The 25,806-nt window shown below is 43.8% G+C and overlaps 1 protein-coding gene across 3 annotated transcripts in view; it reads left to right on the top strand.

Moving 5' to 3' along the window:
• The window catches only part of pdlim1 (PDZ and LIM domain 1 (elfin)), a 91,425-nt gene that overhangs the window by 28,519 nt on the left and 37,100 nt on the right, over nucleotides 1-25,806 (top strand). For all 3 annotated transcript variants that reach the window (XM_043678696.1, XM_043678695.1, XM_043678694.1), the window contains exon 2: nucleotides 19,259-19,410. In XM_043678696.1, coding sequence (XP_043534631.1) covers nucleotides 19,259-19,410 — 152 coding nt within the window. The remainder of the gene's footprint in view (nucleotides 1-19,258; nucleotides 19,411-25,806) is intronic.

Genomic DNA, 25,806 nt, shown 5'->3' on the forward strand with positions numbered 1-25,806 from the left:
GTCAGTTGGAGTACGAGGGAGAAATAAGTTAGGACAGTGGTTCCTGAACTCTGCCGCTAAATTGAACTGCTTGTGGCAAGGAGTGTAATTTGACTCAAAGTCTGCATTATGTCAGTATTACAGACTCGCACAGATTCTGGCAATGCAATTTGCATCTTAGAAGATAGGAAACCAGTTTTTGAAGCTGGAAATACCGTCAAAGATTTGCTGCATAAATAAGATCTTGACCAGATGTTTGAAGTACTCTTTTGATTAAATATATCAGTGTTTCTCTCCTTGCTGGCTGGTTGCATATGAAATTTGGAAAATGGATGAGTAATACAAGTCATTTTCTCTTTAACATCGTAAATTGCAAAGAAAGTGTGATTATATTTCATTGAATCAATGTAAAATCATAGATTGGCACAGTATAGGAAGAAGCCATTCAGTCCATTACATCTCAATGAAGATCTAACTAATTAGTCCCACTCCCTTGCCCGCTTCTTCTCAATTTCCAGATTTCTCTCTAACTATATTTCCTGGCATGGGTTCCAAAATACTGTGAGTGAAATGAGTTACTGGTGGGCATTGTGCCATTGTATTGCTGTGTAAGCAAAGTGGGTAGAATACACCAAAATTTGGAGGTGTAGTGGACAGCGAAGAAGGTTACCTCAGATTACAACAGGATCTTGATCAGATGGGCCAATGGGCTGACAAGTGGCAGATGGAGTTTAATTCAGATAAATGCAAGATGCTGCATTTTGGGAAAGCAAATCTTAGCAGGACCTATACACTTAATGGCAAGGTCCTAGAGAGTGCTGCTGAACAAAGAGACCTTGGAGTGCAGGTTCATAGCTCCTTGAAAGTGGAGTCACAGGTAGATAGGATAGTGAAGAAGATGTTTGGTATGCTTTCCTTTATTGGTCAGAGTATTGAGTACAGGAATTGTGAGGTCATGTTGCGGCTGTACAGGACATTGGTTAGGCCACTGTTGGAATATTCCGTGCAATTCTGGTCTCCTTCCTATTGGAAAGATATTGTGAAACTTGAAAGGGTTCAGAAAAGATTTACAAGGATGTTGCCAGGGTTAGAAGATTTGAGCTACAGGGAGAGGCTGAACAGGCTGGGGCTGTTTTCCATGGAATGTCAGGGGCTGAGGGTGACCTTCTAGAGGTTTACAAAATTGAGGGGCATAGATAGGATAAATAGACAAAGTCTTTTCCCTGGGGCCGGGGAGTCCAGAACTAGAGGGCATAGGTTTAGTGTGAGAGGGGCAACGTTTTCACGCAGAGGGTGGTATGTGTATGGAATGAGGTGCCAGAGGAAGTGGTGGAGGCTGGTACAATTGTAACATTTAAAAGGCATTTGGATGTGTATATGAATAGGAAGGGTTTATAGGGATATGGGCCGGATGCTGGCAGGTGGGACTAGATTGGGTTGGGATATCTGGTCAGCATGGACGGGTTGGACCGAAGGGTCTGTTTCCGTGCTGTACATCTCTATGACTCTATCTTCACTCCCAATTCAAACTCTGTTCTTTCAACAGACTTCATTTCTCTCCTTAGCTGAAGCTTCTGACTGAGCCAAATAATTTGCAACCTCTGTGAGCTCGGCTGAATTCATTTTTTAAAAGTTGTCCAGTGTGATCTGGGCGTTACAGGCTAGGTCAGCATTTATTGCCCATCACGATTTGCCCAGAGGATAGTTAAGAGCAACAAATGTTGCTGTGGCTCTGGAATTAACAGTCGGCCAGAACCAGCCAGGATGGCAGATTTACATTAATCAGAGGCGACTGCAAGGTTACATCGGCTAGTTTTTATTTCCAGACGTTTTACTAAATTTGAATATCTCTTGCCAAATGTGGGAATTTGAACTATGACTCCAGAACATTAGCCTGGTGTTTTGGATTAATAATCCAGGGACAGTAACGCTTTGTTAGCACTTCCTTCTTTTTGCAGTTAGGTTTATTTGCAGAGTTATGTATTATAGGCATACAGCTTATTAAAAATTATTCATTAAAAATCTCCCCCATCTCCTATGGCTCTACACATAGGCGGCCATGCTGATCCTTAAGAGAACTTTTCTCTCCCTAGTTACCTGTTTACTCTTAATATAGCTATAGAACCTGTTGGGATTATCTTTAACCTTATCTGCCAGATCTGTCTCGTACTCTCTTTTTTGCTTTTCTGATTTCCCCTTAAGTGTGCTCCTACGCTTTTCATAGTCATCTAGGGATTCACTTGAACCCGATAGTTTAAACCCAATGAATGCCTTCTTCTTTTTCCTGACCATATCCCTCGTCAGTCAGGGATCCCTAAACCTGCCAGCTTTTCCCGTCACCCGAACTGGGACATACTGTCCGTGGACTCTTGATATCACATGTTTAAAGGCCTCCCATTGCCAGTCGTTCCTCTTCCTTCAAACAGACTCACCCAATCGACCTCTGCTGGATCCTGCCAATAGGCCCCAAAATTGGCCCTGCTCCAGTTTAGCACCTTAACCTGTGGACCTGTCCAATCTTTATTCATAACTATGTTAAAACTAAAAACGTTATGGTCACTGGACCCAGAGTGCTCAATCTCGTGTCCTAAGAGGAGGTCCAGTGTTGCACCCTCCCGAGTAGGGCCCTCTACAAATTAATTTAGGAAACTTTCTTGGACTCATTTGACAATGTGTCTGGGGCTTTTACACTCTGGGTGGCCCAGTCAATACAGGGGAAATTAAAATACCACTCTATTATTCCTCCAGGTATCTGCAATCTTTCGACACTTCTGCTCTTCTAGTACCCATTGGCTATTTGGGGTCTATAATACAGTCCCAACAAAGCGACCATCCCCTTGTTTCTAAATTCTAACCATATGGCCTCATTTGATGACCCCTTAAGAATATCCTTTCTAAGACTGTTGTTATGTCCTCCCTTATCAAAAAGGCAATCCTCCTCCTTGCTTCCTTGTACTTCTGTCATGCCTATAGCTTCAGTATCCTGGAACATTGAGCTGTCAGTCCTGTCCTTCTGTCAGCCATGTTTCTGTTATGGCAATAATATCCCAGTCCCCAGAGCCAATCCATCCCCTGAGCTCTTCTGCCTTACCAGTCAGGCCTCGTGTGTTGGAATAAAAACACTTTTAAACCAGAAGTCTTGTCCCTCCCTTTACTGCTCCTCTGGATATCCTGAATAGTAAACTTGTTCTCGATAGCTATTGTATTTTCCCTTGATTTCCCAATGGTGTCTCTCTTGTTCAGAGTCCCACACCCCCTGCCAAACTAGTTTAAACCCTCTCAGGTAACGCTAGCAAATCTCCCTGCAAGGATATTCGTCCCCCTCCGGTTCAAGTGCAACCCGTCTCTCTTGCACAGGTCATCTCAACCCCAGAAGAGATCCCAGTGATCCAAGAACTGAAACCCCTCCCCCCTACACCAGCTGCTAAGTCACACATTCATCTGGCCTATCTTTCTATTTCTATCCTCATTGACACGTACTACTGGGAGTAATCCAGTGACCACTATTCTTTAAGTCCTGCTTTTTAGCTTCTTACCTAACTCCCAGTACTCATTTTGCAGGACCTCATCCCTTTGTCTATCTATGTCATTTGTACTGATGTGCACAATGACCTCTGGCTTTTTTATGAATATTTCTCCTCAGTGTTTGCTGCGGAGAGAATCATGGACGCTAAGGAAATAAGGAAAACATGTGGGGATGTTTTGGACCACATACAAATTAGCAGAGTGGAGGTGTTTGTAGCCTTCAAGCATGTTAAAGGTGGATTACTCCCCTGGGCCTGATCAAGTTCATCCTCAGACATTGTGAGTGGCTAGGGACAAAATTGCAGAGACATTTGCTTCATCTTTAGCCACTGGTGAAGTTCCAGAAGTCTGGAAGATGGTTAATGTCGTTCCATTGTTTAGAAAAGGTAACGAAACAAGCCAGGGAGCTACAAACCAGTGAGCCTGATATCAATGATGGGCAGTTGTTGGAGAGAATACTGAGGGACAGGATCAACCAACATTTGGATAGTCAAGATCTGATTTGGGATAGTCAGCATGGATTTGTGTGTGGGAAGTCATGTCTGACAAATCATTTAGAGTTTTTCGAAGAGATAACCAAGCAGATAGATGAGGGTAGGGCAGTGGATGTTATCTATATGAACTATAGTAAGACTTTTGACAATGTCTCGCTCGGTAGGCTAGTTGTGAAGATTAGGTCACATAGATCCAGGGGGAGTTAATTGGATTCAAAATTGGTTAGATAGGAAGCACAGGTTGATGACTGAGGGTTATTTCTTGGACTGGAGCCCTGTGACTTGTGGTGTGCCACAGGGTCAGTGCTGGGACCTTTGTTATTTGTTATTCATATAAATGATCTGGATGTGAACGTACAAGGCATGATTAGAAAGTTTGTGAACTGTGTAAAATTAGGTGGTATCATTGATAGCAAGGATGGTTATCAAAAATTACAGAGCGATCTTGATCAGATGGACAAGTGGGCTGAGGATTGGCAGATGTAGTTCAATACAGATAAGTATTCCCGACTCAGGCGACTGACTGTGTGGAGTTTGCACATTCTCCCCGTGTCTGCGTGGGTTTTCTCCGGGTGCTCCGGTTTCCTCCCACAGTCCAAAGATGTGCAGGTCAGGTGATTTGGCCATGCTAAATTGCCCATAGTGTTAGGTAAATGGGTAAATGTAGTGGAATGGGTGGGTTGCGCTTCGGCGGGTCGGTGTGGACTTGTTGGGCCGAAGGGCCTGTTTCCACACTGTAAGTAATCTAATCTAAAAAAAAAGTGTGAGGTATTGCACTTTGGAAAGTCAAACCAAGGTAGGACTTATACGGTAAATGGTAAGGTCCTGAGGAGTGTTGTGGAACAGAGGGACCTAGGAATACAAGTACATAAGTGTCACAGGTAGACAGGGTGGTGAAGAAGACATTTAGCATGCTGACTTCATTAGCCGAGGTATTGAGTATAGAAGTTGGGATGCTATGTTATAGCTGTATAAGTCATTTGTGAGGCTGCACTTGGAGTATTGGTAACTCTGTTATTGAAAAGACATAGTTAAACTGGAATGAGTGCAAAGAAGATTCACGAAGATGTAGCCAGGACTGGTAGGTCTGAGTTATAGGGAGAAGTTGGCCAGGATAGGACTTTATTCTTTGGAATGTCGGAGAATGAGGGGTGACCTTATTGAGTTTTATAAAATCATGGGGGGTATAAAATCATAAGATGAATGCATATAGCCTTTTTATCCAGGATGGAGGTATTGAAAACTAGAGGGCATAGGTTTAAGGTGAGAGGGGAAAGATTTAAGAAGGACCTGAGGGGCAACTTCTTCACACACACAGTGGTGCGTATATGGAATGGGCTGCCAGAGGAACTGGTTGAGGCAGGTACAATAGCAACATTATAAAAAAAAATTTGGAAAGGTACATGAAGGGGGAGGGTTTAGAGAGATGTGGACCAAATGCGGGAAATTGGAACTAGCTGAGAGGGCACCATGGTCAGCATGGAGCAGTTTGGGCTGAAGGGTCTGTTTCCATGCTGTATTACTCTATGACTGTATAACTCCTAGCCCATAAACCACCATTTCAATCTATTTATAGGGGTTTCATCTTTTCTTGCATTTACCTTTTGCCTTGTCCCCAGCGCAGAAGCCATGGGTTTCTAAGGTTCCAGGTTTAAGGTTCCAACGTTTCTAGATGTTTTAAGCTACCGTTCAGAGAAAGGTGGGACTTGAACTTGGGCTGCCTGGTTCAGAGGTAGGGGCACTACAGTTGTACCACAAGAGCCCTTATTACATTGCTTTTACTGTCCAGAGATGATGTTATGCACCGCTGCACATTGTTTTTCCCATCACCAAATCACCCGTGTTTCTAATGAAGTTACCAGTTTACATGTAAATCCCATTACTGGGCAGTGCAAAAAGATCACTCATCTCATGGGTACTTGCCTCATCAGTCTGTTCAGAGACATTATGACACACCTTTGGAAAAGGCAGGACTTGAACCTAGCCCTGCTGTCTCATAGGTAGGGATACTACCACTGTACCACAAGCACTCTTAAGTGCCCTTATCTGTTAATTCCCCAGCTAATGCTCAGCACCGACAATGCGATTAATGTAGGACTGACACAGCTAAATGCAATTTTGCCAGAATATTTGTGATTGAAAGTTCTTTGAATTTAGACGAACCTGTTGCTAATCATTTCACCTAAGTTTGTAATTTCATTGATCATCCCTTTCTATTAGGATTGGTTACTGAATCAGTCGGGGTATGGTAACTAGATTATGATTCCCTGGGCCAGTTGCCTCTCAGTGATTTGTGGTTTGACTGAGCAGTGGGAGCTACCATGTTCCCAGGATACCCTTCCCTGCTTGACAAGTAGCTCCTGCTAGGACCAGGGCTGATGTGAGTTAAATGGCTGTTAATGGGCTTGTCACTGGGCAGTTGGATGACTGGTTTTCCTGCTTTCCAAATATCCCTTCACCCTGGCAAGAGTTTTCCTCTTGTTCCAAATGACTGTGATTTGTTTATAGCCTCTCAGCCCATCTCCTGAGGCTTGGTGAAATCCCAGTCCATAACTATCATCCTCAGATTCAGCAGGGAGCAAGGAATGACCTAACAGGCCTCTGTCAGGAATGATGCTTCTTCATAATAAGCAAACATACTCTTTTACCCTTTCCCTCTCCCACTGTCCTAAATCCTAGCTTGGTGACCAAAGCTGGCAGAGGAGTGCCAGTTTTTGAGTGAACTAGCTTCCATTGGATGTTTTTGTGAGCTTACAGGTTTTGCAAAGCTCATATTTGTGCATCGGTGGGAAAGTCTGAACAGAAAGTCCATTGTTTCACCCCCACTGCTGCCAAGACCTGGTGCATTTTAAAAAGACATAGCCTTCGAGAGCACCGCAGCAAAGGGAATGTGGCCAAGTTGTTAAGAAGGCATGATTCTCATGAGCAGTTGCTGGTTAGTATTTGTGCCAGGACTACATTTCAACATTCTTTTAAAACAGGCCACACAGAAGGCTAGAGAAAAGTTACATGTACTACTTCTGTGTTCTTCATGACTTTACCCTATAATATTGACACCTGGCACTTTGCACTGGTCGCGTAAGGCTTGTTTAAGTGGTGGGTAATCTGCTGATCTCACGAAACAGTTTTCCTTTCTTTGAAGAAACCACCTTAAAGCAACTTTGGACATTTTCTGATCTCAAACAAATGCTGTTGCTCCTCCTTCAGCGCTAAATCTAAAGGGCTTTAAAAGACATTAGTGTTTTATTCTCAACAACTTCCCAAGTGATGCAAGTGGTGGGTGTTACTTTCGGAGTTCAGTGACCAAAGTCTGCTTTTGTTTAGAATCGTTGCAGAAGGAGACCAGAAAATATTGGAGGTAAAAATGCTTGTAATTGGGAGAAGCTCAGTGAGTTTTTAAATTTGTTCAGGAGTGTGATGGGCTTGCTGGCTGGGCCAGTGTTTATTGCACATTTCTAATTGCCCTTGAGGAGGTGGTGGTGAGCTACTTTCTTGAACTGCTGCAGTTCTCAGGGTGGATTTGATGGGCTGAATGGCCTGATTCACCTCTGTAGGGATTCTATGATTCAAAGTCAAGGTGGTGTGTAGTGTGGAGGGAACTTGTAGAAGTGGTGCTCCTGTTCATCTGCTGCCTTTGTCCATTTTAATGGTAGGTGTTCACAGTGTGTTATTCATTGAGACTCGGTGAGTTGTGCCTGTGGTTCATGTAAATTTGCAAATTGCTGCCAGTGTACGTTGATGCTGAAGGGGGTGAAGGCTGAAGGTGGTGAATGGGGTGCTAACAAAGGGTCCTGCATGGTGTCAGGCTTCTTGAGTGTTGTTGGAACTGCACTCATCCAGTCAAGTGGAGAGTATTCCATTGCAGTCCTAACTTGTGCCTTGTAGATGATGGACAGACATTGCGGAGACAGGTGAGTTACTCGCTGTAGGATTCCTAGCCTCTGACCTGCTATTGTAGCCGCAATACACAGATATACTGTTTCAAAAAAATCCAACACAAGAACTGTGGGCTGAATTGTTTCCCTTTATGTTTTTAATTACTCTTTATTGAAGATATTAAGCACTGGCTGCACTCAACATTGGGTTGTTGGACTAATACTTTGACACAATCTTTAATTTACGTCTAGTATTGTCTCTCTCTGTATCATTACAATTTTTTTCTCCACCGAGTCTGCACACCATCCAATATCTTACTCCTTAATTCACTCTTCTCCAAAACTTTGAAGGTTTCTCTTCTTTCATTGATAATTCTAGCTTTTTAAGACAAATTGTGCATAATCAGGATATTTGTCTTTATCCTCCTTACACTTTACCCGTGGTGATATAATGTATATACCTCAATTCTTCCCCGTTTTCTCAATTTAAGCCTACTACTCTAGCCCAGAGTCTGAATCGGCTGTCATCTGCCAAACAAAGATGCCACACACACACTTCTTCCACTGTGGTTATCAGTGGCATATGTCAACCCAAGAAACAGAGTATATTTATTATAGAATCCCTACAATATGGAAGCAGACCATTCAGTCTAGCGAGTCAACACTGACTTTTTGAAGACCATCCTACACATACCCATCATATCCCTGTAATTCGCTTAGCCTGCACATCTCTGTGCGGATTTAGCATGGCCAATCCATCTAACCTACACATCTTTGGACTGTGGAAGGAAACCAGAGCATTCAGAGAAAACCCAGACAGACACGGGAAGAATGTGCAGACTCCACACAGTTGCCTGAGGCTGGAATCGAGCCGGGATCCGTGGTGCTGTGAGGCAGCAGTGCTAACCACTGAGCCACTGTGCTGTCCTTTAGCACTGAGCTTCCAGCCTGGCTTGCTTCCTAATACATACATACATTATCAGTTCGGAGTAGGAGCGATTTGACCCTTCAAACCTGCTCCACCATTTAATAAGATCTGATTGTAACCTCAAACCCTCATGCCCCCACCTATCCCTCAGGTCTACTCACTCCATTGCCTAACAAGAATTGATCCAGCTAGCCTCGGAAATACTCAAAGGCTCTGCTTCTACCACTGTTTTAGGAAAAGAGTTCTAAAAAATTCAACACTGTGAGAGACCATTTTTTGCCTTCGCTCTGTCTTAAATGGCCACCCTCTGTTTTTTAAAACCGAACTCCTAGTTCTAGATTCTCCCCTAGGAAGATCGTTCCCAGGTTTTCGCCATCAAGATCGCTCAGGATCTTCTATGTGTCAATCAAGTCCTCTTACCCTTCCGAACTTTGGCAGATGTTGTTTTAATATTGCTGCCTGAACACTGCATGGACAATTGCTGATAGTTTCATATCTCGCACTACTTTCAGCTGTTTTGTCTCAACTGGCAGATGTATAATTCTTTGGTAGAATTAGAAATTTCTTCTCTTCACTGTCAATCGACATAATCCCAAGTTCACAAGTTGGCCAGTATTTCAAAATCATGTCCTTGGCAAAAGAATTTCATTTGGACCTTGAATTTGATTTGCTTTATTTTTGCGAGGAATCTTTCTTGATTGCTTTGCAGTAGCAACAGGGAAACAGGCTATTTGCTCTAATGAATCAATACCAGTGTTTATGCTTCACTTACGTTCCTCCCATTATTTATTTACTGCATTTCACTGTATCAACACTTCTGTCTTCCTTCGGCACTTATCCAGTCTCCTGTGAAAAACATCCATGCCATTTAATATTTCGATCTTGCACTGCAACAAAGACCTTATTTGGAATTCTTGCTATGGTTATATCTTAGGTGTTGAAACTAACATTGTCATTAGCCTATTTCACAATTTTAAGAGGTTTTCTGTCTCACCATCAACAATTTGCACTGAAATAGTGCCTTCCACTGAGTGAAGTATCCCGAGGATCTTCATAGGAGACTTAACTGAGCTAAATGAGGAGGTATCGGGCAGGCAACTAAAAGATTGATCAAAGACGATGATTCTAAAGAAAGGAAGGAAAGGCAGAGTGATGGAAATTTAGAGTGTAGGCCCAAATTTAGTGAGGAAATTTAGAGTGTAGGCCCAAATTTAGTGAGGAAATTTAGAGTGTAGGCCCAAAGCTGCAGAGAACATTGTCACCAATGGCAAGACTCAACAGGCAGAAATCAGAGATCTGAAAAGATCCAAGTGGGTGATAGATTAGCGGAGATTAGTGGGGTTGGAGCTGGCAATACTGCGTTTGAAAGGAAGAAAGAAAAGGTGTTTCTGGATTGCGATGAGTACAGGTTAGCGTAGAAATGTTGATGGGGCTTGGTATGAGGAAGGATGTGGGCAGCAGATGACTTAAGTTAATGATGAGAAATAGGAGACTAGTGAGAAAGCATTGGAATAGTCAACTCAGGAACTAGTAAATGAGTGGACGAACTCAAACGGGGCAGAACCAAGCTTGGATGAATGTTGGTGCACTTGGTGATAGAGTGGGTTTGTGCTCATCTCAGGGTCCAAGATAGTAGCAAGATAGCAAACAGTCTATTTCAGCCTCAAGAGGTTGGTAGTGAGCCAGTTGCTGGGGAACAATTTGTCCTGGGATCCAAAGATGTGGTTTTCCAAATATTTCATTGGAAGGAATTCGGGCACATTCAGGATATGCTGCATGCTGGATGTTAGATGCTGTGAGATTGAGAGAGTTGGGGGTGTCTTTAGTGTACATGTGGATGATGCCATCAAGGGCAATACACAGATCTGAAATAAGAGGGATTCGAGGATAGATCCTTGGGAGCTTCCAGAGAAACCAGTGCAGAACCATAAGAGAAGCCAATGCAGGTGATTCTAAAGCTACCATTGGGCAGACCCAAATGGCAGCAGATGGGAGTTGCCACACAGCTGGATGGTATTGGAGAGGCAATAGGTGAAGGTGGTGAATTGAGGCATGTCAAAGGCTGCAAACAGGTCATCCTTCAATCCCACCCCACCCTTTTCCCACCCACCCTCTCCAATTTCCCAATCCATTCTTACTGTTTCTTTTGGTGAATATGGTTAGCGAGAGTGAAGAAACCCCATAGTGCCTTGTTGAAAGAGACATTGTTTCTGGGCAAGCCTGACTAGTGAGTGCGAATATCCTGTTCGAACAAGGAAGAGGTCTCACAGCCAATCAACCGTCATTATTATTCCAGTTATGGTTACCAATAGATCATCAAGAACACAAAAGCTGACTGAGTACCTTCCATGTCTGTTTTGGAAAAGGGTCAGTGGGAAGCCAGTTATGATACCCTGCTCAACCTCTCATTCTTGTAAGATGCTCGAGCTCATACCTTCATTATGACTAGTTAATGCAGACTAAAGAATGTATCAGGGATTTAGTTTTAACATGCTGTAGCTTTGACAAGCTTTGGGGTGGCACAGTGTCTCAGTGGCTAGCACTGCTGCCTCACAGCGCTAGGGACCCAGCTTCGAGTCCAGTGTATGTAAGTTTCCTCTGGGTGCCATGGTTTCCTCCTACAGTCCAAAGATAGACAGATTAGATGGATTAGCCATTCTGAATTGTCCCATCAGAAACAAAAACAGAAATTGCTGGAAAATCTCTGCAGGTCTGGCAGCATCTTTGGAGAGATATCGGAATTAATGTTTCAGGTCGAGTGACCCTGTCTCAGAACTAATGGTAGCTCGAAAATTGGTGGGGCTTATGCAGAAGATATGGTGGGGGTAGGGGGTAAGGAGTAAATGATAGGTGGAGGTAGAGCCTAAAGAGAAAAAAACGGTTGGACAGACAAAGGAGTGGATAATGGTCAGTTTAGGAGAATGAATAGCTGCTAATGGAGTCTATTAGAGGGTGGACCTAGGAAAATGTTTCCGTTAGGCGAGGAGACTAGGACCCGTGGACACAGCCTTAGAATTAGAGGGGGTAAATTCAGACCAGAAATGCGGGGATATTTCTTCAGCCAGAGAGTGGTGGGCCTGTGGAATTCGTTGCCGCAGAGTGCAGTGGAGGCTGGGACGCTAAATGTCTTCAAGGCAGAGATTGATAAATTCTTGATGTCACAAGGAATTAAGGGCTACGGGGAGAATGCGGGTAAGTGGAGTTGAAATGCCCATCAGCCATGATTGAATGGCGGAGTGGACTCGATGGGCCGAATGGCCTTACTTCCGCTCCTATGTCTTATGATCTTATGGTCTTATTAGTGGCTTGCAATGGGTAGTCTGGAATAACAGACCATGTGATAACTAGGCTTGGTGTGTGGGGGTTGGGGTGAGAACACGGGAGAAGGTACGTCAAGCCTGAAAGTTGAACTCCGTATGGAGTCCAGAAGGCTATGGAGTTCCCCACCGGAAAATAAGGTGCTGTTCTTCCATCTTGCGCTGAGCTTCACTGGAACATTGCAGCAAGCCTGATTGGTTCAAATTTGATGGGCTGAATGGCCTCTTTCCACACTGTAAAGATTCCAAGATTCTATAGCAGGTAGTAGCGGCAGAAGTCAATGGATTGTAGTCAGGAGCTGGACCCACACTAGTGACTGTCCTGTTTCTGAACACCATGAGATGAAGTGCATTCACTAATGGAGCCAACTGGAGAGTTCGTGCTTCCCTTTACATCTTTCTCCAGAAAAGAAATTCTAGTCATTTGTTTACATGTATTTGATAAATGATTGGGCACTGCATTGAATAATTACATTTTTAAAATTGGCACAGAATGTGTGTGTGTGTGTGTGTGTGAGAGAGAGAGAGAGAGAGACAGAGAAAGAATGTGTGAGCATTAAGTGTTTGACATTTCAGTAAAGTTTGCTTCTAGTTGAACCTCAAGAAGTTTTCATATTTTATGTATAAAGAAATGTGTTGCTGTAAATTTGCTTTGATAAATGTTGATGTGCCAATGTGATCACGTGTAAATACTTAGTTAGCTGTTCCCGTCCTATGATTTTTATGCTGACCACAGACAGTGTTCGGATGCAGTGAGACTAAAAGGCGAAGTCCAAGATTAAAATGGAAATGGTGCATGTAAACATGTCACTCTGTAATTACAACATCCCACCACTGGGAAGCGCAGTAGCTTCCCATTTGAAGGTGCCTCATTTAGCATCATGGTTATGCAGGCATTGCATTGGGAAATTTGCTTTAGTGTCATTTCCTGTAGTATCAAGTGAACCGACCAGCTCTATTTTGGAGTGACCACTAGTTGGCTTCTTGCACTTGCCGACTCTCTTTTGTGTTGTTACCTTCCCTGACCCTCCCTGTCACTGCTTCCCTCACCCGATCCTCTCACTTGCAGCTCTTTTCATTCCCTTCCCTGCTCTTGTCCACTGTGAGGATTCAAGAGAGGGACACAGCTAGTGGCTGCATTGGCTAAAGGGAGAGACGGTAAGTGGGAAGGTTAGCCAGAGAGCTAGGGCGCAAGCAGCAGATGGTGGGAAGATTTAGCATATTTATTGCATACTTCAGTATTTTTTATTGTTAAAAGTCAGTTAATTTACAAATATAGGAATTTAGGAATGTACAGAATTTCAACTTACAGGGTATGCTTTTTATCTCTCTGGTGAGAAAGGTCTGAGACAGAACCTAACTACAGTTTTTATGTTGGTTGCAGTGGGAAAATCTGCTTTGCTGAAAGTTTCTTCTTTTAGAATTGTACTATTCAGGAATGTGGCTGCAGTGTTTAGAGAAAAATTACTATGCAACAAACAACAGAAGTCGAAGGAGCTTTTTATTTTAAAAACAAAAAGAAATTAGTTCGGACAAGATCCAAAAGTAGAATGCGAGCATCACTGCAAGAGCTACAAATGAAAATAGCTGGCAATTTCCCCGTCCCCTCTTTATTCCAGCTCCCCAAGTCTACAGGTAGAATTCTTCTAGGGCAAATATTTCAGTTCTCTAAATATTCAAGTAAATACTGTATTCAGTTTCTTTCCTTTGATTTCTTGGCCACTTGCACTGTTCCTGGCTGGTGTATTCTACTTTGTTGCAGAATCTCTACAGAGGCTGTTTGGCCCATAAAGTCCACACCAACCCTCCAAGGGGCATCCCACTCAGACTGCTATCCCTGTCATCCCACACTTATCACGGCTGATCCAGCTAGCCTATGCGTTCCCAAATGCTGTGGATAACTTAGCATGGCGAATCCACCCATCCTGCATATCTTTCGCCTGTGGGAGGGAACCAGAGCACCTGGAGGAAACCCACACACACACACACACACATGGGGAGAACGTGTAAACACTCCACAACCTGTCACCCGAGGTTGAAATCGAATCTGAGTCCCTGCTCTGTGAGGCCTATTGTATTACTATGTGTCTGGATATACCACTGCACACCACCAGTTGCCTGGTCACCTGTCTCTGGAGGTAGATATAAAAATGTCCCATGCTGCTTTTGCAAGGAAGAACAAAAGAATTCCTGTGTTGGCCTAGCCGTCATTTATCCCTCCACCAATCCTTCAATTTCCTGCTGGTGATTACGTTGCTGCTTTTGGGATCTTGCCAAACATTTTCTTTCTGCATTAACATGCTGATCACACTTCAGAAATTTTTCGTGGACTCGGAAACCCTATGACCTTTTGAGATTGTAAGGAGGGCTACAAATTCATTTTCTTGGTTGGATGAGGTTCCTCACCACAGGGTAAAAGATCAGAAAATAGAACATAGAACATAGAAAAGTACAGCACAGAACAAGCCCTTCCGCCTATGATGTTGTGCCGAGGATTAATACCAATGTAAACAAAATAGCCTTACCTATGCACCCCTCAACTCACTGCTATCCATGTGCATGTCCAAGCAGTCGCTTAAATGTCCCTAATGACTCTGCTTCCACCACCACAGCTGGCAACGCATTCCATGCATTCACAACTCTCTGCGTAAAGAACCTACTTCTGACGTCTTCTCTATACCTTCCTCCTAATATCTTAAAACTATGACCCCTCGTGGCTATTGACTCTATCCATTCCTCTCATTATCTTGTATACCTCGATCAGATCACCTCTCTTCCTCCTTCTCTCCAGAGAGAAAAGTCCAAACTTAGTCAACCTCTCTTCATAAGACAAGCCCTCCAGTCCAGGCAGCATCCTGGTAAACCTTCTTTGCACTGTCTCCAAAGCCTCTGTATCTTTCCTATAGCAGGGCGACTAGATCTAGACACAATATTCCAAGTGTGGTCTCACCAGGGACTTGTAGAGCTGTAGCAAAACCTTGCAGCTCTTAAACTTGATCCCCCTGTTAATGAAAGCCAAAACACCATATGCTTTCTTAACAACCCTATCTACTTGGGTGGCAACTTTGAGGGATCTATGTACTTGAACACCAAGATTCCTCTGTTCCTCCACACTGCCAAGAATCCTGTCTTTAATCCTATATTCAGCATTCAAGTTTGACTTTCCAAAATGCATCACTTTGCATTTATTCAGGTTGAACTCCATCTGCCATTTCGCAGCCCAGCTCTGCATTCTGTCTATGTCATGCTGCAAGCCCAGCTCTGCATTCTGTCTATGTCATGCTGCAGCCTGCAATAGTCCTCAGTACTATCAACAGCACCTCCAACCTTTGCGTCGTCTGCAAATTTACTAACTCACCCCTCAATCTCCTCATCCAAGTCATTTATAAAAACTACAAAAAGCAGAGGTCCAAGAACAGAGCCCTGCGGGGAACCACTCACCTCCAGGCAGAATACTTTCCATCTACAACCACTCTCTGCTCTCAATCAGCAACGAATTCTGAATCCAGATAGCCAAATCTCCCTGTATCCCATACTTCCTGACTTTATGAATGAGCCTACCATGGGCAACCTTATCAAATGCCTTGCTGAAGTAAAGCACTAAAATGCGCTTGACTAGAGTTGTTGAAAATACGGTAAGTGTAAAGACCCCTTTATTTTGTCTAAAGGCTTGGAACCTGGATACTGCTTCACCTAATGTGCTCCACTTTTATTAAACTACTCAGCTGTAGCACATACTCAGAGTGACACTGGTTACTTAGAAATCCCGCAATGCAAGGTCTGTCTCAGATGGTCGGTCCGTTAACAGATCTCCTGGCGTGTGCTTGGAGCAGTTGACTTAACTGGTCCACCTGGAGGTTGACTGGAGTTGCCCTCCGAGTCTTTCTCTATACTTTTTTCCTTGCTATAACAGTGTGCCAACTAATTTAATATCTGTTTTAGTCCATTGAGTTTTACTTTAGTATTTTATTCAAATGCATCACCAGATATATTTTCTCTGGCCTCTTTTTTTCAAGGTTATACAGATAGCAATCCAGAGTGTAGTGTCATTAATCTTCAATGGTGGACTGAAGAAGGCGTATTTATGATTACAGACGCAATGTGGGTGGCACGGTGGCACAGTGGTTAGCACTGTTGCCTCTCAGCGCCAGAGACCCGGGTTCAATTCCCGCCTCAGGCGACTGACTGTGTGGAGTTTGCACGTTCTCCCCGTGTCTGCGTGGGTTTCCTCCGGGTGCTCCGGTTTCCTCCCACAGTCCAAAGATGTGCAGGTCAGGTGAATTGGCCATGCTAAATTGCCCATAGTGTTAGGTAAGGGGTAAATGTAGGGGTATGGGTGGGTTGCGCTTCGGCGGGGCAGCGTGGACTTGTTGGGCCGAAGGGCCTGTTTCCACACTGTAATCTAATCTAATCTAATCTAATGAGCTTCAGAACTCTAACAACTCCAGCACCAATTAAAAATTACTTAACCACTATCTTCCCATCCTGCTTTCCTGTTGACATACCCACAATGCACTGCTTTGTTTAGGGTACCATTTCTCCTTCGATGTACCATTCTACCGCCATGAGGCAAATCCAAGAATAGGACTGAATCACTTTTCGTTCAATAAAATGATGGAAATGAAAGTACAATTACATAATTTAAATTGCTTAATAGAATGCGCAAAAAATAATGCACTGTGGCTTACAGAAAATGTGTCTCTATTTGTGGAAAGTAAAATTCTGCATTTTGTCCTTTCAAATTTGGCAGTTTGCACCAAGCTACTGAGCACACAAACCTGCTGATTTTTATTTATTTTGTTTGATGCCCTGTGTTGACATGTTATAACACACCTCTGTAGCAGGTAAGATTTGAACCCAGGTCTTTTAGCCCAGAGGTAGGAACACAACTGCAAGATCCCACTTGACGGATTGTTGTGTTAACAGGGAAAGGTAACATCTGTTACTAACCTCCTGCCATTTAAAACACACAAAGAACCCTGTGTTCCCCCACTTTTGACTCCCAACTCAATACTCAACTGGCATTTGTTTGCAAGATTCTCACAGGAGGATTGATTTTTGGACAATGTCCAAGAATACTCCTATTATCTGTAAGGAGTTTATCTATTGAATAAGTACACATCCCTCAAAGCCAAGTGTTAGCCTCCTTATTTGCTGACTTTAAGGTGATTGTCCAGTGTATTATCTGTAGAGGGACACTCCTCAGCGATGTGCATCATTGTTTGTTTATGTCCGTGAGTGCATTGGGGTGGCACAGTGATTAGCACTGCTGCCTCACATCACCCGGGTCCCAGGTTCGATTCCAGCCTCGGGTGACTGTCTGTGTGGAGTTTGCACATTCTCCCCGTGTCCTCCCACAGTCCAAAGATGTGCAGGTTGGATGAATTGGCCAAGCTAAATTCTCTGTAGTGTTAGGTGCATCAGTCAGAGGGAAATGGGTCTGGGTGGGTTACTCTTTGGAGGGTCGGTATGGACTGGTTAGGCCGAAGGGTCTGTTTCCACACTGTAGGGAATTGAATCTAATCATAAGGGCTTTGTACTCGGACTCCAGAAGCGGAGGATGGCTGTACAGGGGTCCTAGCATGTCCTGAACCTGTTTAGCAAGGAGCACTCAGGTCATTCAGAGAGTGCCAATGTGGTTTGTCATAAAGAACTCCTAACTCAGTTCTAGTGATGTGGTGATGCCAGAGTTGGATTGGGATGGACATGATCAAAAATCAAACGACACCAGGTTGCAGAGCTCCAAAAGCTTGCAATTTCAAATAAACTGTTGGACTATAACCTGGTATCGTTTGAGTTTTGACCTTGGGATGTCACGTTGCGGCTGTAAAGGGCATTGGTTAGGCCACTTTTGGAATACTGCATTCAATTCTAATCTCCTGACTATAGGAACAATGTTATTAAGCTTGAAAGGGTTCAGAAAAGATTTACAAAGAAGTTGCTGGGGTTGGAGGGTTTGAAGTATAGGGAGAGGCTAAAGAGACAGGAGCTATTTTCCTTGAAGCATCAGAGGCTGAGGGGCTGACCTTAGAGGTTTATAAAATCATGAAGGGCATGGATAGGATAAACAGACAAGATCCTTTTCCAAGGGTAGGGGGAGTCCAAAACTAGAGATCACGGGTTTAAAGTGAGAGGGGAAGGATTTAAAAGGGAACTAAGCTGCAGCTTTTTCACACAGATGATGGTGCGTGTATGGAGTGAGCTGCCAGAGGGAGTGGTGGAGACTGGTGCAATTGCAACATGTAAGAGGCATCTGGTTGGGGAAAGGAACAGGAAGTGTTTTGAGGGATAGGGGCCAAATGCAGGCTTTGATTAATTTGGGCTATCTGGTCAGTATGGATGATTTGGATTGAAGGATCTGTGTCCATGCTATGTGACCCTGTGACTTTAAGTGACTTCTCATGTCTTCAATTCCGTGAGAGTCTGCTGCAGGCTCTTGCTCAGGAGGTCGCTCCATATGGGGAGACAAGATGGGAGGTGGGCAGTGGATGGGTTGAACATGTCACCACTGGAGTCAGTGAGACTAATCCAGCAACAGCGAGGAATGTTGGATAAAGTAAACAAGAAAGATACCCCAATCTCTAAATACCCAACCTCAGAAATTCCCAGAATGTTCTGCAGTCAATTACAGCAAAACCTCTGTAACTGTGAAATCATGAATTGAGAATTTGCCTACCCATGCCCAAAAATAGATAATAACAAAAGTCAATGTCTGCAGACCAAAAGCACGTATGTGCCAATTTTTAAAACCATTTTATCCTGTTTTTAACAAGCTCCACACTCGAGAATTTCATCAGTTGCGGGGATTTTCAGGAACAGAACCTCGTGGACACGGAGGAACAACTGTAAATATTTTTGCAATGAATTGTGGGAGAATGGATGGAGGAAACATGTCGGCCAATATGCGTAGGGCAAGATCTCGCCAGTGACGATGTGATAATGAGTTGCTTCAGGGATATTGGATGAGGAATTAATTATGGGGCAAGCTATTAGCAAGATTTTGCCTGTTCCTCACTAGAGCTGAGAGTGTTGTGTACTGACACAGCTGGAGTGTGAGGGCAGAGCTAGAACGTGAGAGAAAAATGTATTAATTGATCGTCTGATTCCAAGGTGATCACAATGTTGTCTTTCTTTTGTCAGATAACTCCAGGGAGCAAGGCTGAGGCTGCTGGACTCTGTATTGGCGATGCGATTTTGTCCATTAACGGTGAAAATACCGATGGGATGACTCACCTGGATGCTCAGAGCAAGATAAAGGGATGCATAGATGAACTGACTTTCCTAATTGCCAGGTACAACTTATACTTTTAGCAAGAAAAAGAAAACTGCAAACTGGGCCTGAAGATTTAGATTTACAAATTGAGCTGCACCCTCAGGGTGGCATGGTGGCTCATTGGCTAGCACTGCAGCCTCACAGCACCAGGGTTTAGGGTTCAGCCCAAGCCTTGGGTTACTGTTCATGTGGAGTTTGCACATTCGCCCAACATGTGGGTTTAGGTTTCCTTCAGGTCCTCCATTGTCCTTCCACAATCCATAGATGTGCATACTGTGCAGCTTAGCCATGGCAATGTGGGGTTCTTGGATACATTAGGGAGCTGCGGGAGTAGGTGTGAACTCAATGGGCTGAATGGTCTCTCCCTGCACTGTAGGGATTCTATCCAGCTCCTTTATTCTTCCTGTCAAAGTGTATAATCTCACATTATATTCCATCTCCAAATTTTTGTCCTCTCACATAACCCCAGTCTGTCTCAGTGGGTAGACTTTTTATGTCACTCTCACAACCTGCTTCCGAATCGATTTTTATGTTGGCCACACCTGATGATAGTACATCAATTTTGCTTATCCAAATTTTTAATAAGAAGGCTGATTGCACTCAGAACAGTCTCTCTTTCTCTTTCTACGGTTGCTGCCAGACCTTTAGATTACTTACAGTGTGGAAACACGTCCACACTGACCCTCTGGAGAGCAACCCACCCAGACCCATCCCCCTACATTTACCCCTTCACCTAACACTTCAGACAATTTAGCATGGCTAATTCACCTATCCTGCACATCTTTGAACTGTGGGAGGAAACCGGAGCACCCGGAGGAAACCTACGCAGACAGGGGAGAATGTGCAAACTGAGGCGGGAATTGAACCCGGGTCTCTGGCACAGTGAGGCAGCAGTGCGAACCACTGTGCCACCGTGCGTTGAGCTCCTCCAGCTCTTTTTGTTTTTATTTCAGATCTCCAGTATTTTGCTTTCTCAGAAGTGTCATTGAGCCAGACAAAAACTAAATCATAGAATCCCTACAGTGTGGAAGCTGGCCATTCAGCCCACACTGACCCTCCAAAGAGCATCCCGCACAGCTCCATTCCCCCTATCCCATCCCAGTAACCCTACATTTCCCATGGCTAACCCACCTAGCCTGGACACTATGGGCAATTTAGTATCAATCCACCTAATCTGCACATCTTTGGACTTAAGGGATGAACCCCAGAGCAGTTGGAGGAAACCCACGCAGACAGGGGGAGAATGTGCAAACTCCAAAACTCCACACAGACAGACAGTTACCCAAGGCTGGAATTGAACCGGGCCCTTAGCACTGTGAGACTGAGCCACTGTGTCTTATCTCTTGGTGTATCTGTTTGTATGTTATGGGAAGTTTAAGCAAAGGATGGAGTTTAAGTTAGGTAGTTATAGAATAGCAGCTATCATAGAATTATAGAATGCTGATAGTGCAGAAAGAGGCCGTTTGGCCCATCGAATCTGCACTAACCCTCCGAAGAGCATAGTACTCTGATCTAGCCCCTGACCCCCTCCCTGTTACCCTCCATTTACCATGGCGAATCCACCGAACCTGCACATCTTTGGGCTTATCTTTTTTTTTGCCATTTGGTTAAAAACAATTGGGTTGTAATAAATAGCTATGTTTTGTGGATGGGAAGAACTTGGTTTATCCTGATTCAGACAGTGAGGTAAAACTGGGAAATCTGGTGGTTTCATCAAATACTTGCATTTGCGATTACTCCAGGAACAATGGGATGTAACCTCCAGTGCACCAATTGTGAGGGACGTAGATAGGTTAGAAAGGGAGAAATGTTTCGCCCGGGTGGGAGGATCAATGACCAGGAAAATGGGTGGCACAGCTGTAACTGTAGGTGCAAGTAGGGAGGCGTTCCAAGTGAGTGAGTAGGTAGCACAGAGGGTGTGTAGAGGAAGTATGTATCAAGGAATGGGGTGCCCTCGGGCAAATAGGGAAGCTGTGAGAGAGGTAGAGCATGAGCTTTGGTGGAAGGTGGGTACGATAGCGAAGAGAGAGTGACTGTGAGCTTCAGAGAGAAAATGGTAGCACTTCCACTGGCAGCATTGAGAAAACACTCTTCCTTCAGAAAGCTAAGACTTCACTGACCTGGATGGCAACCTTGGATCAGACTGGCATAGCCCATCTGCAGGACCTCCCTGTCCCTGCCTGCACAGTGAGTTGCTGACATCCCCTTGTCTGCCATGTCAGGTGCAAGTGTTGGGAACTGTGCAAGACACCTCCGGACTGGCTGCCGTTGTCCCAGTACACAATGACCTTTTAAAGATGGCGTGGCTGCAAAGGACACCAATGAATTCCAGGATAGCCACAGTCTTGGTGTAACAGCACCGTAGGAAAATGGTGTGGAGATCGGGGAGACACTGTAGGGGTGTGGTGAGTAATTAATGAGGTCCGTTTAGTAAGATACAGGGAGAGAACTCGTTAGGCCTTGTACCAACAAACACTACAAAAAAACAACTCGGACAGCCAAAATAAAATGTAAGATTCCGTCTATAGTGGAAATGTCAATCACAAGGGGGCATAATTTTAAAGTAATTGGAGGAAGCTTTAGGGGAGATGTCAGAGATAGGTTCTTCACATAGAGTGGTGGGTGCATGGAATGCACTGCCAGCGGTGGTAGGAGAGTCAGAGACATTAGAGACATTTAAGTGATGCTTGGATAGGCACATGGATGATAGTACAATGTAGGGTATGTAGGTTGGTCTGATCTCAGAGTAGGGCTAAAGGCCGGCACAACACCGAGGGCCAAAGGGCCTGGACTGTGCTGAACTGTTTTATATTCTTTAGGTTCCACACTCCCAAATCATGTTGTGCTATCTTTGCTTCTGCCAAGTAATGGTGGGAGGTGCCCTGCTAGAATGTTTTTATAAAGCATGTCTCCCATCGAAATGGTATGAAAGACTATCAACGCCAAACAATACCCAGCTCAATATCACAAGGTGTTCTCGTCTGTCTTCTATTGTTGGTAACCCTTCTGGGGAAGGCAGTGTTGTGAGTAAGTTACTGTCGGGATTTGGAAGAGACTAACAAGAGAGCAAAGCCTTTCTGTGCCCATATACAGGCATTTAGATCTGTCAGCCTTCAGGTTGTTTTATTGACCCAGTTTCCTGATTTGTTGCCATTTAAGGGATGGGTTAATCTGCACTTACTATAGTTACGCTCTTGCTAAGTGAAGTTAAATTCTTATTTTGAAGTTATACGTTTCTGATGTTGTCTTGGTGTAACTGTTATTGTGCCAACACGCAGCAGTTTTAAATAGAATTAGATTAATATATTGTTTTTCACTGCTAATGTAAACTTATCCTTGTATACTCTTTGCAGTAAAAAACAAAATAATTTATCAGGGCATAATATAACCGTTTTGAGATCTGAAGCTTTCCACTGGTTTATGGGGCAAGATGCTTTGGAGCCAAGAGTAGATGGCTGACCTGGAAGTGTTGGCTGACCTGCCTTCCTGACTGCCATTGGCTGCCGGTCTCGCAACGTCTCCATTTTAAAATTCTCATTGTTGTGTTCGAGTCCATCCACAGCCTCCATCCTCTAACCTGTCACAGCGTTACATCTCCATACTCTTCAGATGGCTGTTCCTGGATCATTCCGAATTTCCTTTTCTCCATCATTTACAGCATTGCCATCAGCTGTCTGGGCTGTAAACTCTAGAACTACATCTCTAAACCTCTCTGCCACCTGACAGCTCCAAGTTGGTGCTTGAACCACATTTCTTTGTTTGGATACTCGGTCACTGGGTCTGATTTTATTCCTGATGTCAGGCAAAGGTCCGGTTAGAAGCTTATGCCTTTCCAATAAGGCATAAAGGCAGGAAGTTCACCCATTCCCATGTTATGCTCCAAGCATTCGAGCTCCACCAGTAGCAATTCCAAAGCCCTTTCTATTTGGTGGCAATTGGTAGAGGCATTGTCTTTTGTGTCCCAGTTGCAGGTTCAATATCCACCCTATACTATGGCTCCTGAGCATTGGAACTAGCTCCAGGATGAGAAGAAGGAGGAAGAAAATGAGCCATGATTTCTTTGTCTGGTAAAAGCTACTAAGGGCATGTTGGTATGAGATACTGATTTTGGTTGCTGTGCCTTACTATAGTCCCATAGCTTGCCAATGGCTACTATCCAGCCTGTGCTTGAAGAAGGGCCACTTGGATGTGGTTCATTGCACTAATTGGATTCAGAAGAGGTGATGACAAAGTAAAATGTCTCAATAGTTCAATGGCTGGTCTGCTATTATCAAGACAGAAGGAGGTGAGCAGAATATTGGCTTCAGCAGGTTAATATTGCAATTGTGGTCCTAGGGATGAGATGTGCTATTAGAAGGGTCAACAATCAGAAAGATATTAAAATAAGGCTCTGCCTTTCTCTCTTATCTGCACATTAAAGTTATACTGTTCTCTTTTGGAATTGTGTGCAGCCAATAAAGACATGATTTTCTGAATTATGATACAAGTATTATTCAATGTAGATTTTGTGTAAAAATGCCCACTTTTTAAAGGAAAGATTCAAAGAGCTGCAAAGATGGCTGCTGAAGGTCAGGTGACCTGCCTTATGTATTCAAAAGTGATTCAATGAAACAAAAATGCATGTTATAGATGAAAGAATGCTCAGACCATCAAACGACATTGCTGAATTGAATGGATCTTTTTATTTTGAAGCAAAGATAATGACTGCCTGAACCCCTTCAGGATGAATATCTTCAAACAATAAAGTAGGACATAACTAATCAACCTAAGATTGCCATCATAGTTAGAAAATAAATTACAATTGTTAGGAGACACATGATAAAGCAAACAATTTTTGTCCCTTTATAATCTTAAAATGCTAATCAAGTAAAGAAATTAAGAAATCAGTCAGGAAATAAGCAGCAGAATAATCAGTAACATCTGTGCCATTTCGGAATCAGAGGCTATAACATTGTAAAATCTCCACTCAGCTGTTTGTTGGTTAACCAACACAATAAACGAGTAATGAGACCACAAATGACTAACTTTGTGACCTGCAAAATCCTGACGACCACTTCTTCATTAGGTCTGAAGAATATGATTTGCTGCACAAGGCAATCACATGAGTTGCAAAACTTTTTATTTGCTTTTAACCTGTTAAAGTGCATAATTGTACTTGCCTTGAGAGTGCGTTTGTGTGTGTGTGCGCGTGTAGATTAGATTAGATTACATTACAGTGTGGAAACAGGCCCTATGGCCCAACAAGTCCACACCGACCTGCCGAAGTGAAACCCACCCATACCCCTACATTTACCCCTTACCTAACACTACGGGCAATTTAGTATGGCCAATTCACCTGGCCCTGCACATCTTTGGACTGTGGGAGGAAACCGGAGCACCCGGAGGAAACCCACGCAGACACGGGGAGAATGTGCAAACTCCACACAGTCAGTCGCCTGAGGCGGGAATTGAACCAGGGTCTCTGGTGCTGTGAGGCAACAGTGCTAACCACTGTGCCACCGTGCCGCCCACAAATGTAAGTAAGAGAGTCCTGTGGTGTTAGATTTAAGAGTGAGCAACTAATTGGATGTTTTTTAAAATTTAAACCAACAAAGAACTTGCTCGAGTTGGTAAGTGACCAGGAATTTTATCAGGTCTCTCCCATTCTGTCTGTGAGATGAAGAGTAATGCATTCGAGTTTAGAGTGGTGCTGCAAAAGCAAAGCAGGTCAGGCAGCATCCGAGGAGCAGGAAAATCAATGTTTTGGGCAAAAGCCCTTCATCAGGAGTGAGGGCTTCTCACTCCTGATGAAGGGCTTTTGCCCGAAACATCAATTTTCCTGCTCCTCAGATGCTGCCTGACCTGCTGTGCTTTTCCAGCACCACTCTAATCTCGAATCTAATCTCCAGCATCTGCAGTACCCACCTCCGCCTTGAAGAGTAATGCAGTCTGTGTAGAGTCCTGAGGAACATCCATCCCTTACCTTTCACCTACAGACAGATTATCTGGAAATTACCACAATATTGTTTGTGGAACATTGATCTTCATGAAGTAGCTGTTGCATTTCCTGTTTACAAGAGCACTTCATTGGCTGCACAGCACTTTGGGAGTTGCAGTCTGCGCTGGTCAACTTCTTCAAGCTTAGTCACAAAATGTGGTGGGCAAACAACTGAAGTCCCTTTTATTTTTGGCCTCTCTGAACAATCTGCTAGAATCATGGTCGGGTTTAGCTCTGTGGGAAACAAAGCTATTTCACGTGAATATGAAGTCCATCTTGGGACTGACAGATTCTGAAGTTGGCAGAAAAGCAGCAGTTTTGAGCAGTTAGAACAGTTCTTCTAAACATTTTGGCATCCACAGTCTAAAAATAGACAATCCCTCTCAAGAGCAAGGAATTTATTCACTGTACAAATCTGACTGCCATGTGCAAAGGGAA

This window comes from Chiloscyllium plagiosum, chromosome 38 (genome assembly GCF_004010195.1).
Source record: "Chiloscyllium plagiosum isolate BGI_BamShark_2017 chromosome 38, ASM401019v2, whole genome shotgun sequence".
NCBI lineage: Eukaryota > Metazoa > Chordata > Chondrichthyes > Orectolobiformes > Hemiscylliidae > Chiloscyllium > Chiloscyllium plagiosum.